The following is a 15,748-nucleotide window of genomic DNA, read 5'->3' on the forward strand; positions in this document are numbered from 1 at the left end:
CTACTAAGATTTCATTTGAAACCATTAAAATATTCTCACATTGCGAGCATTTGATCGTATAGGATGACAGTTTCTATGTTACTTAGGGTCATATGCCGGAAACAATAAGTTAAGTGTTTTCAACAACTATATTGCTGGTACTTGTTCAAAACAGCGTAACATGTTTTGATGTTACGTGTGTGTGTGACATCAACATACACGTTTTCTAAAATAAGTATATTAAATCAAAATATATGTTTCAGATGAAACATACACGCAACACGTGTGGAAATAGAAGTTAAGCATGTGGAAAAAAAGTTACTGATGAGTAATGAACTAATAAATCTGGTCGAGTGACTTGCAATTTTAACCTGCACAAATCTCGGTAAGCGCTCTTATTATCTTTGAGACCAACTATGAAACTAGTAGATAAGCTCGGCAAATGGATTAACTTATTAAGCAACTGAGTAATTAAACCGAAATCCACACACAAAAACACCTTCAAACTCTACACGAGAGCTTGATTAGGGCCATAAACATCACTCGGTTAGATTATATCCTACAAGCTTCAAAACAACGAAGCAGCAGCCTAACAACAATGACAATAACACCTAGATAAATGGCAAAAACAATCAAATGCTACAAGAAAACTTAACAAAATACCTTTGAACATAATGGCTGCTTCTTACTCACCGAGTCAACTCAGTACTCCATTTTCGCTGGCAATGGAGCAGAGAACACAAAACTATCGTCTTCATCATCATCATCATCTTCTTGATCCGGTTGCTTCTTTTCAGTCGTACGATGAATCCTCGTTCTCAAATTCTTCCTCGGATCCATCTCATTTTCACTCATTTCCGAAGACTCGTCTTCTTCAACTTCCGTTTCTTTCGAAGAAACACCGATTTCTTCAACTTCAACTTCAGCTTCAATCTCTTCATCATCACCATTACTGCTGCCACTCCCATCACTCAAAACCGGATTACGGCTGCTTTTAAACAATCTATAAACATTTCCATTATCATCAAAGCTTACATTTTTCTTCACTTTTGGTTGACTTTTTCCTTGACTTTTGGTCAAATCCCCAATTCTATTTTGACCAACACCACCAGCTTTTCTAGGGTTTTCAAGATTGAACCTTTCATCAACTTCTTTAACATATTTTATTTGATTTTTCAAATTTTCAAGAAATTTTCTTTCATTAATCACAAATTTGCTACCATTTTTACCAAATCTAACATTCTTGACTGCAATCACTTGACTTTCCGTACACATTTCGTCAAGCATCTCCATGAATCGAATCAACTCTCGACTAATTGCTCGTTTACCATCTCGGATCATCGGATCACTACCCTGAAAATTAAAATTAAAAAAAAAATATCAAATCAGATCTTCACAATGCCTAATTAGTAGCAGCGCACGTTAACAGCATATGATATCAGTGCATGTGCATGTTAGCAGCATATTAATGAAAATTATTAATAAAAAAAACTAATTAATCTTCACAAATCACAATGCCTAATTGATGTCAGTTCATGTTAGCAGTGTATTACCAGAAATTTAAAAAACCCTAATCAGTTCACAATGCCTAATTGATAAGCGGTGCACGTTAGCAGTGCACGTTAGCAGTGCACGTTAGCAGTGCACGCTAGCAGCAAATGAATGAAAATTAAAAAAAAAAACTAATCAAATCTTCACAAATCAAAATGCCTAATTGTTAAAGCAGTTCATGTTAGCAGCGTATGATAAGCAGTTAATGTTAGCAGTATATCAGTGCACGTTAGCAGCATAATACAAAAAATCATAAAACCCTAATCAGATCTCCAGAATGCCTAATTGCAAGCAGCTTGTTTTACCTGAATAGAATCCAACTTAATGAGCAAACTCAAGGATTCACGAGAAAGGGTCCGAGAATCGAAGTGAGTTTTGTCAGAAACCGATGATTTGAGACGATTGAGAGCTGATTTGATGCAGGCAAGATGTTTAAGATGGCGAAGTGTTACGGATCTCCGTACAAGGAAGGCTCGGAAGTGGGTTTGAATAGTACGGGCGGCGGCGTCACGGAGGGTGGAGGATGATGATGATGGTGCCGGAGAGTGTTTGCGGCGGCGGAGGAGGGAGGACTCTAGGGCGGCGATGCGGTGGATGAGGGAGGACACGGTTGGAGTTTCGGTTTCTGTTTCTTCAACATTTTCTTGAATGTTTTGTTGAAAAAGGTGGTGTTTTTGGTGGGTTTGAGGTGGTGGGTAGTGGTTGGGGTGTTGGGTATGGTGGGTTTGTGGTGGCGCGTGTTGGTGGTGGTGGTGGGAGATGGAGTGGATTAGGGGGTTTGATGGGGGTGGTGGAGGTGGTGGGTGGTAGTAGGTGGTGGTGGTGTAACACATGGTGCAGTAGCATGTGGTGGTGGGGGTGGGGGATGGGTTGGGGAGGCAGTGGCATTGGTGGTGGTTGTGGTGGTGGGTGGCCATGGAGATGATCGGAATCTTATTTGGGGAAAAGGGGTTGAGAGAAAGAATGGTGTTAGGTTTTATTAAGAAATAATTAAAAAAAAAAAAAGAGTTTTGTCTGATTGTTGCTTTTTGCTAAGATGAGCTTGATGAAAAGACCGTTGTAAACTTGTTGTAATCATCAAATTCCTTGCATTATTTTGGACGACATGGTACCTTAAATTTAAAAGATTAAATGATATGTTTATTGTTTTGTATCAACTTGTTTATATGTATTTGGTATCAACTTGTTTCATTGTTTTGTATCTCAAGTGCCTTTGTGGTAATGATTTTGTTGGAGACAAATAGTGTAGATTTACAAGTATTAGTTGTTAAAATAAAATATTTTGTATAATAATAACAAGTAATATTAGTTTCACAACAATATGGTTTTAAACTTGAATCAAACGTTTGTGCTAGTGATTCAAGTCGACTAAAAGTTGAAACGAAAAATGTATAATCATGTAGTGTCACGGAGTTAAGTGCTCCACTTAGTTATGTACTAGATTTAGCATTTTACCCAACTATGATAGTGATGTTTAACCACAAGATGCAGAACGTGAGAGCAAAGAAAGCTTTGTGGTTTTAAAGAGATCATACAAAGTAAGCTTTACAAGGGCTTATGAGTATTTATGGTTATTGCGGATATGGAGCAATATTTGAATAGTGTGAACATCGTGGACAATGTGATGAAAATCAGAGCCGGCTATTGGGCCGTGCGGCCAGGGCGAAAGGCAAGGCCCAAAAGCTTTAAGGGACCCAAAATTTAGAAAACTATTTTAGTATATATGGTGGGCCTTGGGGAATACAGGAGCGCGAAAAGGAAAACACGCACAAGCGTATGCGAACAGCAGCATGCCCATTCATATCTTCATCTCTGATAATTGAGCGCAAAAAAAGGCGTCAACAAAACAACGACATCAATCTGATAATCGATTCACCGTTCATCTCTGAATTCGACATCAACAACAATCTGAGTGACTAGGGTTTCTATATTCTTGCAATCAATCTAAGAAACAACTCAAAATCTGAGTGACTAGGGTTTCAATATCACATAAAAGGTAAATCAAACTTATTATGTTTCTCAGTTTCTTTTTATTAGCGCTGGACATATAGTTGATTTTGAGACTTGTTTTGATGTTTTACATCAACAAACGGCCCAGCCCCAATTCTTAAAGTGTGGTTAAAGTGGATGACCTGGATATTAAGTCCATTTGCCGAACTTTGTGCCTTTTTAATTAGAGTAAACTGTCATTTTGGTCCCTGTGGTTTGCGCATTTTTGCCATTTTAGTCCAAATCTCAAACTTTTTAAATCTGGGTCCCTGTGGTTTCACTTTTATTGTCATTTTAGTCCAAAATTCAAAAATCCCATTTTTGACTGTTGCAACCTCCCTAATTTGTCTTTTTGTACATGGGCATTTATGTCCAACTGATTTTCATTAAACATATTAATAATTAATAAACTAAATTAAATATATTTAATTCTTTAAATACCCTTATTTAACACACTTATCATAATCTTCCCTCATTTTTACAGATCATCTTCCCCCCAAAATCTTCACCGACATCTTGTCATCTTGCCAAGACCAGAGAGTTTTCCGATGGACGACGATGGGGATGATTTTAGCTGTTGTGTTCGAAAACAAGGCTTGAATTTTGATCCCTATGTAAAATATGATACGTATTTCTCATTGATAAGTTGGATTGTGAAAACCCTTTTTTTCAGATTGAACCTTTTTTCTTATTCCACGGCAAATCATCTTGAATTATTCACCCTGAAAGTGCACCATGGTGGTGATTTCACTGACGAGGATGATTTTGAATACGACGGGGGTAAGGTAGACTACGTTGATAATGTGAATTCTGATATGTTTTCATTGATAGTTATGAATGATATGTTGTTAGCATTTGATTATTCAGAAGAGGATGTTGTGGTTTACCATTTTAGGGTTCCAGGGGAAGATTTAATGGTAGGTTTAAGGCCTCTAGGCACTGACAGTGATATTTGAGAATGATTAGATATGTTGAAACAAACAAAGTGCTAGATGTGTATATTCAACATGTTAGCAGGTTTTCTAAAAAAGATGTTGAAAAAGAACCTGAATATGTAGACCTGAGTGATGAAGGAAGTTACGAGGATAGTGATCAGCAGGATGAAGATAGTGAAAGTGAGAGTGTTGATGGTAGTTATGAAGGATCCTGTGAAGGTAGTGCAGGTGAGGGTGAAAAGGCAGAAGGTGTATAGACCACCCCTAGCAAATGTGTAAAGTCATTTCATAGGAAAAGTGTAAAGGCTAAGAGTAGGAAAGATAGAACTAATAAGGTGGGTCAGGATGAGGATGATGAAGATCCAGATTACATCTTTGATAAAGATAATGTAGTGGAAGATTATAGTGTTGATATGAAAGAATACTATGCTGAAGTAGATGCTGACATTGGTGAACAATATGAACAAGAAATTGATGTAGATGAAAATGATGAACATGTTGATTTAGATGGGTTCGAAAGTTTAACTGACTCAGATGGTGACACAGCTCTTGAAAGAGCTTGTAGGAGTGTTAGGAAAGACAAGAGAAGGTCTAAAACATCAGGTGAATTGTTTATCATGTCAAACTGGTTGGAACATATTGGTCATTTGTAATGTTAAAGACTGCACTTTGCAGATCTATTTTGTTATGTTAAAGGCTGCACATGTTGGTCATTTGGTATGTTAAACGCTGCACATAAGCATCGACAAATAAGCATTTTGGTCATAAGCATCGGCACATGTTGGTCATTTGATATGTTAAACGCTGCACATAAGCATCGGCAAATAAGCATTTTGGTCATAAGCATCGGCACATGTTGGTCATTTGGTATGTTAAACGCTGCACATAAGCATCGGCAAATAAGCATTTTGGTCATAAGCATCAACACATGTTGGTCATTTGGTTGTGACCATACTTGCAGCTCGTTTGCATCCAGCACTAAACATAACATGCTAATTCTGTTATTGTCATAAGCATCAACAATTCTTATAAGCATCCAGCACTAAACATTAGATGCACAAGATATGTATTCGTAAATAAGTTAGATAATTCATTACAAAAGCCCCATACATTCCATTACAAACTTACAAAAATGACCATATTAGTAGGTCATAGTCGATGATACAGACCAAACTTACAAAATCCCCACAAAAGACAAATCCTAAGCAGACTTAACATAGTAGACCATGAACAAGAAAAAACCGAAACCTAAGATAAGTTTTAGCATCTTCTTCTCCTGAGCCAATTTTTTTGCTTCTTCTTCAAGTTTCATGTTATGAGCAAACATCTGTCTTGCATTCTCTTCGTGCCGCTTGATGGTGTCCAACAGTGCAGGAATCATCACAGCCGGGTTCTGTGTCTTCGGTGGCTCAGCCCAAGCAACGAATTCACAGCTTGATGGTTTGTTGCACCGGTGAAATCAACGACCTGGGTTTTGTGTTGTCCAGGATGTTCTCAGTTGGGTTGAGGCTCCACATGTGCAAACCACCATTGTCGTTGCAGGGGATTTGTTGTGGGATTAGGGTTTTTTTGGGGAAGATGATGTGCTTCGATTTTGTGGGTTAGGGTTTTATTTGGGGGGAAGAAGATGATCTGTGTAGATGGGGGAAATGTATATTAATAAGGGTATAAAACAATAAATATATTTAATTTAGTTTATTAATTATTAATATGTTTAATGAAAATCAGTTGGATATAAATGCCCCTGCACAAAAAGACAAATTAGGGAGGTTGCAACAGTAAAAAATGAGGTTTTTGAATTTTGGACTAAAATGGCAATAAAAGTGAAACCACAGGTACCCAGATTTAAAAAATTTAGGATTTGGACTAAAATGCCAAAAGTGTCCAAACCACAGGAACCAAAATGGCAGTTTACTCTTTTAATTAATAGAAAGAACTAGTAGTTGAGAAAAAAAATAATTAATAAATTATGTTATAATCAAACAAATAGTTTAAAAGAAAATAAGGTGGTGTGGTGGCAACTAACTTTCTAACAATCTAACTTGGAGGTATGGGGTTCGATCCCCACTTGGTGTGAAACATTAGCCGGTCAAAAAAAAAAAAAAAAAAAAAATCAAACAAATAGTTTAGTAGGATATTGTTGTTTTATATTGATTGAAGTTTTGATTGATTAGTATAATCAAAAGGATAATAAATGATGACACCATTTTGATTTTTTTTTAATTTTTTATTGAGTAAACTTCTGTTTGCTTTCTGTGGTTTGGTCGCTTTAACGGTTTTGTCCCAATTCTTTAAAAATAGTCATTTTACTCCTTGGTCTATTTAACTTATCTCAATTTCACTCCACGCCTCTAACTCCGTCCAAAATTTTTGTTAACGGTAACGGTATTATGATAATTATACATATAAAATTTTAATTTAATTTCCAAACTCCATTTTTTGGCTTTACCCCCTTCACCCCTGCCATGACATCCACCTCCTAGAAAGCACCACCACAGCCACATCCTACAATCACCACCACAACCACCGAAGAAGATGATGAGCAGAACTTAAACTCACTCCTACAATTTATTAACAAAAAAATCACAAAATCGATCAGCTGTAAACCCTAGTTATTAATATCACAACTAATTTTACACATAAATCATCAAACCCACCATATATGCCCAAATGTATCGAATTAGGGCATGTTTGGGTAAGCTTATTGAAACAACTTATTGACTTATTGGCTTCTCGGAAAAGTCAGGATTTTGTGACTTATTAACTTATTGGCTTTTCCCCCTCATATACACCCTCTTTGCCAAACATCATTTTAAAACTTATGACTTTTCAAAAAGCCAATAAGTCAATAAGTTGTTTCAAAAAGCTTACCCAAACATGCCCTTAAACCCAAGCTAAAAAAACAAGTTACAAACAAAACCCTAATTTAGGGTTTGCAAATTCTTATAACACAAAAACAGAACAAAACGAATCGGGAATAAAATAAGGGTTTGAATACACATTAGCGCTTCTGATTCAAGCACATACACGAGAAAAATCATCAACTTTGGTTGTCCGTACAATGGAAAAAAGAACAGAGTAACAGAGAAGGCCCATTCTATACACACCCCCCTCCTTCCTGATTACACCCCCCCTTGTGAGAGAAAAACTGTCGGTCCCACGCAGGCCCCACCTGTAAGTATGTGAGAGGAGGGGGGTGAAAAAAGTAAATAGGGGGGGTGTAGAAAGTAGCACCCAACAGAGAATCGGGAATCGTAACAATAAATTATTAATCTTTAGCTATGAAAAATAGCCTTTTTGCTTTGACCAACAACTGACGAATCTGGGGAGTTTAGGTATGAAAACCTAACTGTCGTGACCCTTCTTGCGATTAGGGCTTCAGCTCTGCCTTTAAATCTGACCGAAGAAGACAAACATGTTTCTGTGGGGTGTAGAGAGAGAAGGTTGCGATTCGATGGTGGGGGTTTTTGTATGGGTGAGGGGTGTCGGAAGTGAAGGTTGAAGGTGGTGGTGGTCGGGTGATAGTGGCAGGTGGTGGTGGTGGTTGGTGATGGAGAAGAAAGATAGAAGAGAGAGGAGAGTCGTAACCCAAACACGCCTCGTGCAACCTATTTTTCTAAACGAGTTAAACGTGTGGTAAACAGTTGGCATGTTGTCGTCAAGTCATAGATGGGTTGTAAGCGAGATGTAACAATCAGTTAAACAAGTCTAACAGATAAACGTACTGCCCTTATAGTATACATTTACTCTCTACTCTAATTCTATACACTCACACGCGTCAACTTGTATAATTAAAACGATTAGCTTGTATCAACCCAAACATAATCCATTTATACATACGAATATATTTGTTAAACAAGTCAACCGAACCCTAACATTCAAATTTAGCCAACACCTAAGACCATATGTAATGGGGCTTTATAAGGGCATGAAAGATTTTGATAATGCCCTTACACCATTACTCATGGGCATTATAGGGGCATGAAGAGTGAGGGGCATTTCTATAATAATGCCCAAAGAGAAGAAAAATAATGGAAAGTAATAAATGAAATGGGCATTAACCATTAGAGCATCTCCAATAGAAGGATTTGTTAGGTGTTTTTAGGGAGAGAGAAAGTGATGTGGAGGAGAGAGAGAGTGATGTGGAGGAGAGAGGGTGTAGAGATGTTTGTGGTGAAGAATGAGAAAAAATGGAGAGAGAAAAGTTATGTGAGTGTAGAGAGGAGAGAGAGAGAGAAGAGAGGAGAGAGAGAAGAAATGTGTTTGTGAGAGGGGCAAGTGAGAGAAAGATGGGGATTGGTTGGGCAAGTGCCACCTTGGCATTAGAAAACATATGAAAAAACATCTCTTATTGGAGATGCTCTTACACCTTTTTTAAAAGGGCATTATGATGATGATATGGTGAAAAATGCCCCTTAGTGGGCATTAACCATTACTTATGGTCTAAGAGTAGAATGTGGATTTCCATATTTACATCCAATACAAATTAGTTGTTTAGTCAGTTACATTTGTTTATAATTTTTCATCTATGTTCAGTCACGCTCGTTCATTTATGACCGTTTGTGTTCTTTTACGTTCTTAATCGTTCATCTATACTAAACAAATGAACACCAACACATTCATTTTCTTAACAAAAGAACTATAAAACCATGTTCGTATTTTATCGTTTGATCGATAAAAGTTAAACCAAGAAAAACAAACAAAGCTTTGTTTAGTCCATCTCCTTCCATAAATCAATAGAGAGAGGGAAAATCAAGAGAGAGATAGAAATGTCTCAAAAAAGTGGAGCCCGAGGAGGACAGATTTCAGTCATGTCGGCTCCCCGACCCCTTCCCACACCCTATAGCCTGATAGTTTATTATTTGTATTAAACAAGTCAACCCGAGCCCGAATATTCAAATTTGGTCAACACTAGAACATGGATTTCCCTCTTTTCATCCATCACCTCCCTCCCTCTTCTCCAAACAAGAATGACATCTTCCGATCATTCCGTACAAGTTGTGGCTGAAAGTCACTCTTGAGAGAGATCCTTGATGTTTCTTAATATAGATAGATAGATATATGGCAACCGTGTTTTCCTCTTTCTTTCCTCCTTGAAATCCATTATCCTACCCCCAGAATTCACCTCTTCAACCGGTCCAAAAATCGTAACAATGCTTATTGCGATTTTTGGATCCATCCGTTAGGGTTTTAGGATTCTCATTCTTCAAGGATCGAACGCTAACTCTTTTCAGCTTATGAACCGGTACGTACGTTTTTCAATTCATTCCTATTTGTTTCTGTTCGATTTCACCTCACGTGGATTCTTGTTATTTTGCATCATTATAGTTACGAGAAATTTGTGTATGAATTCGAATTGAATGTCGATATTGATATGTGATTTGTGTAATTATGTGTCGTAACATTGTGTATGGATGAATTTCTCAACTAGTTGATTAGGTGATTGAGATATCTGTATAGGAATTGAGATTTCGTGTTTGTTTAGCCTTGTAGATGGATATTGGTATGTATGTTAATTCTAGTGATTGCTTGACATGGTTAATCTATGGTAGGCAGCAACTTAACCCATCAGGTCTTGAAGAAAACTCATAGTTTGACCCGGCCCAACCCGACCCTACCTTTATGTGATGATCGTATGTTTGTCTGACAAACATGTGTATGTTGTAATGGTATATGGCAACTTAACCAATCAGTCTGCTTATAAAGGATTGTATATCATGGTAGGGTTAGATGTATAGTCTTGAAGAAAACTCATAGTTTGACCGAACCTTCTGTTTGGCAACTTCTGAATGGGTAAGTGCTGAACCAGTAAAAAGGTCTGAATCATTAAGTGCTGAACCAGTAAGAGGTTTGAACCATTAAGAGCCACTATAATTCGTAATTGTTCAAAGGCAAATGTCTGACCAATTCAGATAGGAGGTCTTACCTATTCAGACTTAGTATAATGCTTAATCGTTCAGAGGCAAATGTCTAAATCATTCAAACATCTGCTTGCGAAACAAAAGTCTGAACCATTAAGTGCTGAACCGGTAAGAGGTCTGAACCATTAAGAGCCTAATTAAGAGCTAAACAAACAGCCCCTTAGTCTACCTTTCTGTATATCAGTTCTGGTATGATGCTTGTATCTTTGTCGACTTTTTAAGACTCCGAAACACGTGTACGTTGTAATGGTAGCAACTTATATGGCAACTTACACAAACTGCTTATTATGGTGGATAGTAGATCATGGTAGGTTTGGATACTTGGATTTATAGTATAGTGTTGAAGAAAACTCATAGTTTGACCCGACCCGAACCCACCCTTTTGTATATCTATTCTGTAATGATGATTGTATATCTGTCGACCTCCTAAGACTCCTAAACATGTGTCCATTGTAATGGTAGCAATATATATGGCAACTTACCCAATCTGCTTAGGATGGATTGTATATCATGATAAGGTTGGATGTATAGTGTTGAAAACAACTCATAGTTCGACCGAACCTGATGATTGTATCTTTGTTGACTGTTTAAGACAGCTAAACATGTGTCCATTGTATTCTTGGGTTTTTACCTTTTGGGTTTAACTATGGCAATATTCTTGTACAGGTGATCTTAAGAGTAGGATCTCCTGTACAACAAAAATGGGAGCGAATGCTTCTACACTCAATCACGATGCTTTAGCTACGCAGTATCAACTGATCAATTATGTATCACATAGTATATTTATACGTAGGCTAGTGTCTCAAAAAAGAAGGCGGCTGTTAGTTGGTGGTTATGATCTCGATATGTCTTATATTACCCCTCGTATATTAGGCATGTCATTTCCTGCAGAGCGAATGATGGCCATATATCGCAATCCTATGTGGCAGGTTAAGGAAGTTTTGGAAATGAGACATCGTGGACACTATAAGGTACTTCACATGCCTTTGTTGTTTGTTCAGTTCTCTTAAGGCCCTTTAATCTTCCATGCCTAACTATGCAGTTAATATCGGTGATATATCGGTCCCCATGTAAACTATCAGTGTCTATTACCGGTCAGAATATCGGTACCGATATTATCAGCGATATTGACCGATATTTCACCGATTTTCCCGATATCAGTACCTTTCTTCTTAGTTCTACCATTTGCCTTTCTTTTTATTGCTGCTATTAGTGTTTTAAGACTTAATTGTTAGTTGTTAGTGTTTTGCAAGTTGCAAAAGGTTAATTTGTTAATGGTAGGAGAGTATACTGAATTGTTAGTGTTAAATTGCTATATATATAAATTTTGCATGATATTAAAGTTACGGATATCCCACCGCGATAACCTATATCTCAAATATCCGTCCTTTACTGATATCCGATTTTTTACCGCATTAACTGCATAGATGCCTAATAATATATTAAACTTTGATGTTCTTCCAAATGTTTTGTAGGTGTATAACTTATGTATAGAGGAAGATTATGATCCATCCCATTTTAATGGCTGTGTGGAGCGATGCCCGTTCGATGATAATCATGTGCCACCCCTCCCATTGATCAAGCAATTATGTGAAAGTGTTCATTCGTGGCTTTCAAGTGACCCGAAGAATATTGTTGCCATTCATTGCATGGTAATGTTGCAAAGTCTCTTATTTTCATACAAGTAAAATGCCATTTTCGTCCCTGAGGTTTGGCTAGTTTTGCGACTTTCATCCAAAGGTTTGAAAACTTGCCATTTTCATCTGGCTCGTTAACTCATCCATTTTCCTTTGTTAAGTCAGGGGTAATTTCGTCTTTTTACCCACTTATTTTGTTTATATACATATATGCATGCTTGTACAGTTGCACATAAAGTGAAAAAGACCGAATTGCCCTTTAAGTTAACAAAAAAGACGGAAATACCCCTGACTTAACTGAGAAAAGTAGATGGGGTTAACCAGCCGGATGAAAATGGCAAGATTTCAAACCTTTTGGATCCAGATGCGGAAAAACAAACCCTTGGACGAAAGTCGCAAAACTGGCCAAACCTCAGGGACGAAAATGACATTTTACTCTTTGTCGTATTAAAAAGATACTAATTTCTGTAAATATAATAGGCAGGTAAAGGGCGTACAGGTTTGATGGTATGTTCTTACTTGGTCTACACTGGCATGTTAGCCGAGGAAGCTCTTCAGGTTTATGCAGATAAAAGGACGACAAATAATCTTGGAGTAAGACGCATGTTCATTTTAATAACATTACTTAATTTCTTAATTACGGTCTTGATTATGTTGTTGAAAATTGAAATATGTATAAATGATAAGTTTGCGAATGATGAGCAGGTGACGATACCAAGTCAACGCCGCTATGTTAACTACTGGCAAAAATGTCTTTCATTCCGTGAAGGCTGTCCTCCAGATGTGAACATTCCTGAACCAAGTAGCAGGGTGTTGCAGCGGATTCGAATTTACGATGCAAATGTACAAACGATCTTCTTTGTTTTGTCTGAAATGCAAGAGGTATGTCATGCTTTATCTAAGGATATATTGGAAACTGTTTATGAAGGAAATAAAAAAGATAGAAAAAGGGAAAAAATGGTTTGATGGGATGCTTTTATTATTCCATAAGGTCATATTTGTTTGGTATTGAGCATCTTGTACAAATTGCACTATGGTATATGGTACTTACTGATATTTATTAGAAATTTAATACACACTATATTATAATACATATAAAAAGGACAAAAAGTATTATTTTACATAATTTCAAGAGTTAACATAGTACAACTTTTAAAACATATGGTACAGTCGTTTAAAATATATTCACTTTCAAACCAACTACCTCATGATTTTTAAACGGCCATAGTTTTTTTTTTTTTCACACGTTAATGATTTTTTTTAATTACACCATTAAAATGAGTTTTTTATTCTATTTAATCTGAGTATGGTACTGCTATAGTTTTACTTAGCTTAAAAAAATTTACATGTTACGGGATTACCAGTGTCTTTGTTCCCCGTCACATCGCGTGGGCACTCCTCTAGAGTGTATGTGTCCGGTGGAGGGTTCAGTACATAACCATAAATAATGCAAAAACTGCGAGAAATCAATATGAAACTTTCTTTTATTTGTATCTATCTAGGATTCTAACATGACTATTAAATACATCATGGTTATGTGCATATAGTTTAGTTGTTATATGCATAGATGCGTAAATTTATGTGCATTCATATATCATAAACATCTACGCATGTGTAGATTCACTATAATTCTCTGATATTCTCTGATCTACACATGTGTACGAAACTTGTTACGAAGACGAGAGAGAGGGAGAAAGTAGGGAAATTAATTAATAAGAGAGATAAATCATTTAATTATTTACAATACCCTTTTCGGTAGGTGGTTCTAATTGGTTCTCGTATTATTTGTGAATGTGTGTGTGTGTGTATATATATATCTATATATAAGAAACAGAAAATATTATCATTTGATTGAACACCATACAGGTTCCTGGGCAACTTTATCGTCCATCTACACATAAATGTAAGAACTATTGCTCCAGAAAGATAAAAGACAGTGGCATTGACAATTTTCTTTACGCATTCATCAAGGAAGATGTCGTCACCTCAGAGCAAGAAAAATCTGATGAAATGAACTATCTTGACTGCTGCTTTGATAAAACATTACAGGTGTGCTTCCAGAAACGCGCAGTTACCAAATTTATACATGACCCGTGTCATTAAAAATTTAAGGTTCCGTAAAATCATGGTTTGACAGGTTACTGGTGATGTTCGGGTCACATTTTATGAAAAGAATGTCGGGGGTCGTCTCTTTTACGCTTGTTTCAATACTGCTTTCATCGAAAACAGCTTGCTACAGGTTATAATTAGATTCTTTCTATGGTATCAATTTATAAAAAGAAAAAAGAGTAAAATGCCATTTTCGTTGTTTGGCCAGTTTTGCGACTTTCGTCCAAATGTTTGTTTTTCGCATATGGATCCAAAAGGTTTTAAATCTTGCCATTTTCATCCAGCTCGTTAACTCCATCCATTTTCTCCGTTAAGTTAGGGGCATTTCCGTCTTTTTGTTAACTTAAAAGGGCAATATGGTCTTTTTCACTTTATGTAAAAAGACCGAATACACTTGAAAAAGACCGAATTGCCTTTTAAGTTAACAAAAAAGACGAAAATACCTCTGACTTAACGGAGAAAAATGGATGGAGTTAACGAGCTAGATGAAAATGGCAAGATTTCAAACCTTTTGGATCTAGATGCGGAGGAAAAACAAACCTTTGGACGAAAGTCGCAAAAGTGGCCAAACCTCAGGTACCAAAATGACATTTTACTTGCAAAAACTTTGTTATTCTTTCATAGTCATAGTGATTATTTTTACAATTGAATTTATTAAGTTTGGAGTGTTGCAGTTTTCCATATTGGAATTGGATAAAGTTGGCAGTAAGGCAAAATCAATAGCAGGTCCCGAGTTCCGTGTGGAGTTGCACTTTGGTCCAGCTGACCCTAACCAATTGTTCTCAGCTCCATCTGATGGTGATGATGATCCGAGCGATGGGGGAGACTGCTGAAGTTTTGACCGTAGATTTAGCCCTGGTTTGACTTTCTTTGACAATTTTTAATGGGAAGTGTAAATTTTGAAGTTGTAGATATTACTGTCCCCATACTAAAAGAAAAGCCAAAACCATTGACCGCACGGTTTAACATTTTCATTTTGTCGCTTTATGCTACTACTACACACAACGTGTATCGACTTTCGAGTGCTAGTATGGGTCATTTGACGCTAGTCCTCAGTCTTGTTTCCATTCTGGCTTTCTGTTACTATTTAAGCAAATTCCATCATCGTGGACAAGTGAGACGTTGGGCATATAAGAAATGCCCAACCTAACGTGTTTTTGACATGTTAGCAAACCAAACAATATTAGTTGGTATGAGAGGTCCGATGTAACAGAGTCCACCCACGTTAACACTTTTCTAGTGGCTTGTCCTACAATCAACACCTATCGACTCTGCCACAACGGACCCTTTCTTTGTCCAATTTGAAGTCATAATCGTCTCACTTTGATTTTATTATACTTTAATAAACTGCAAGTATATATGTTTTATGTTCTTATCAAGTAGATACGCGAAAAGTATACAAGTCCGACGAAGAGAAACAATCTAAACCTCCTTGAGTGATAATAAAACGTCCAGACTGGTCCCTTTCTGTTTGTATGAAGTTGAAGGTGTGATAAATCTGCATACTAGAGATAGATGAGATGCTAGACTTAGGTTAATAGGATGATGTGAAGAGAGGGGGTGGATCTCCTCTAGATCCTAGAGGTGCTAAAAAAAACTGGGTGTTAAACTTTACACGAGAAAAAAA

The 15,748-nt window shown here is 36.9% G+C and overlaps 2 protein-coding genes across 2 annotated transcripts; one reads left to right on the forward strand and one right to left on the reverse strand.

Annotated features, from left to right (window-relative positions):
• Positions 1-402: 402 nt before the first annotated feature.
• On the reverse strand, positions 403-2,547 carry LOC110911059 (BAG family molecular chaperone regulator 8, chloroplastic). The gene is made up of 2 exons (XM_022155623.2): positions 1,836-2,547; positions 403-1,332 (listed from the first exon to the last, which is right to left on the reverse strand). The coding sequence occupies exons 1-2, from the start codon at positions 2,445-2,447 to the stop codon at positions 682-684; spliced, it is 1,263 nt and encodes a 420-aa protein (XP_022011315.1). The 5' UTR covers positions 2,448-2,547; the 3' UTR covers positions 403-681.
• A 6,830-nt stretch (positions 2,548-9,377) lies between these two features.
• LOC110911060 (phosphatidylinositol 3,4,5-trisphosphate 3-phosphatase and protein-tyrosine-phosphatase PTEN1) lies at positions 9,378-15,169 on the forward strand. Its single transcript, XM_022155624.2, has 8 exons — positions 9,378-9,699; positions 11,042-11,346; positions 11,851-12,027; positions 12,493-12,606; positions 12,718-12,894; positions 13,879-14,061; positions 14,150-14,251; positions 14,796-15,169. The coding sequence occupies exons 2-8, from the start codon at positions 11,077-11,079 to the stop codon at positions 14,952-14,954; spliced, it is 1,182 nt and encodes a 393-aa protein (XP_022011316.1). The 5' UTR covers positions 9,378-9,699; positions 11,042-11,076; the 3' UTR covers positions 14,955-15,169.
• Positions 15,170-15,748: the final 579 nt, after the last annotated feature.

Source organism: Helianthus annuus, chromosome 15, assembly GCF_002127325.2.
Source record: "Helianthus annuus cultivar XRQ/B chromosome 15, HanXRQr2.0-SUNRISE, whole genome shotgun sequence".
NCBI classification, from domain to species: domain Eukaryota; kingdom Viridiplantae; phylum Streptophyta; class Magnoliopsida; order Asterales; family Asteraceae; genus Helianthus; species Helianthus annuus.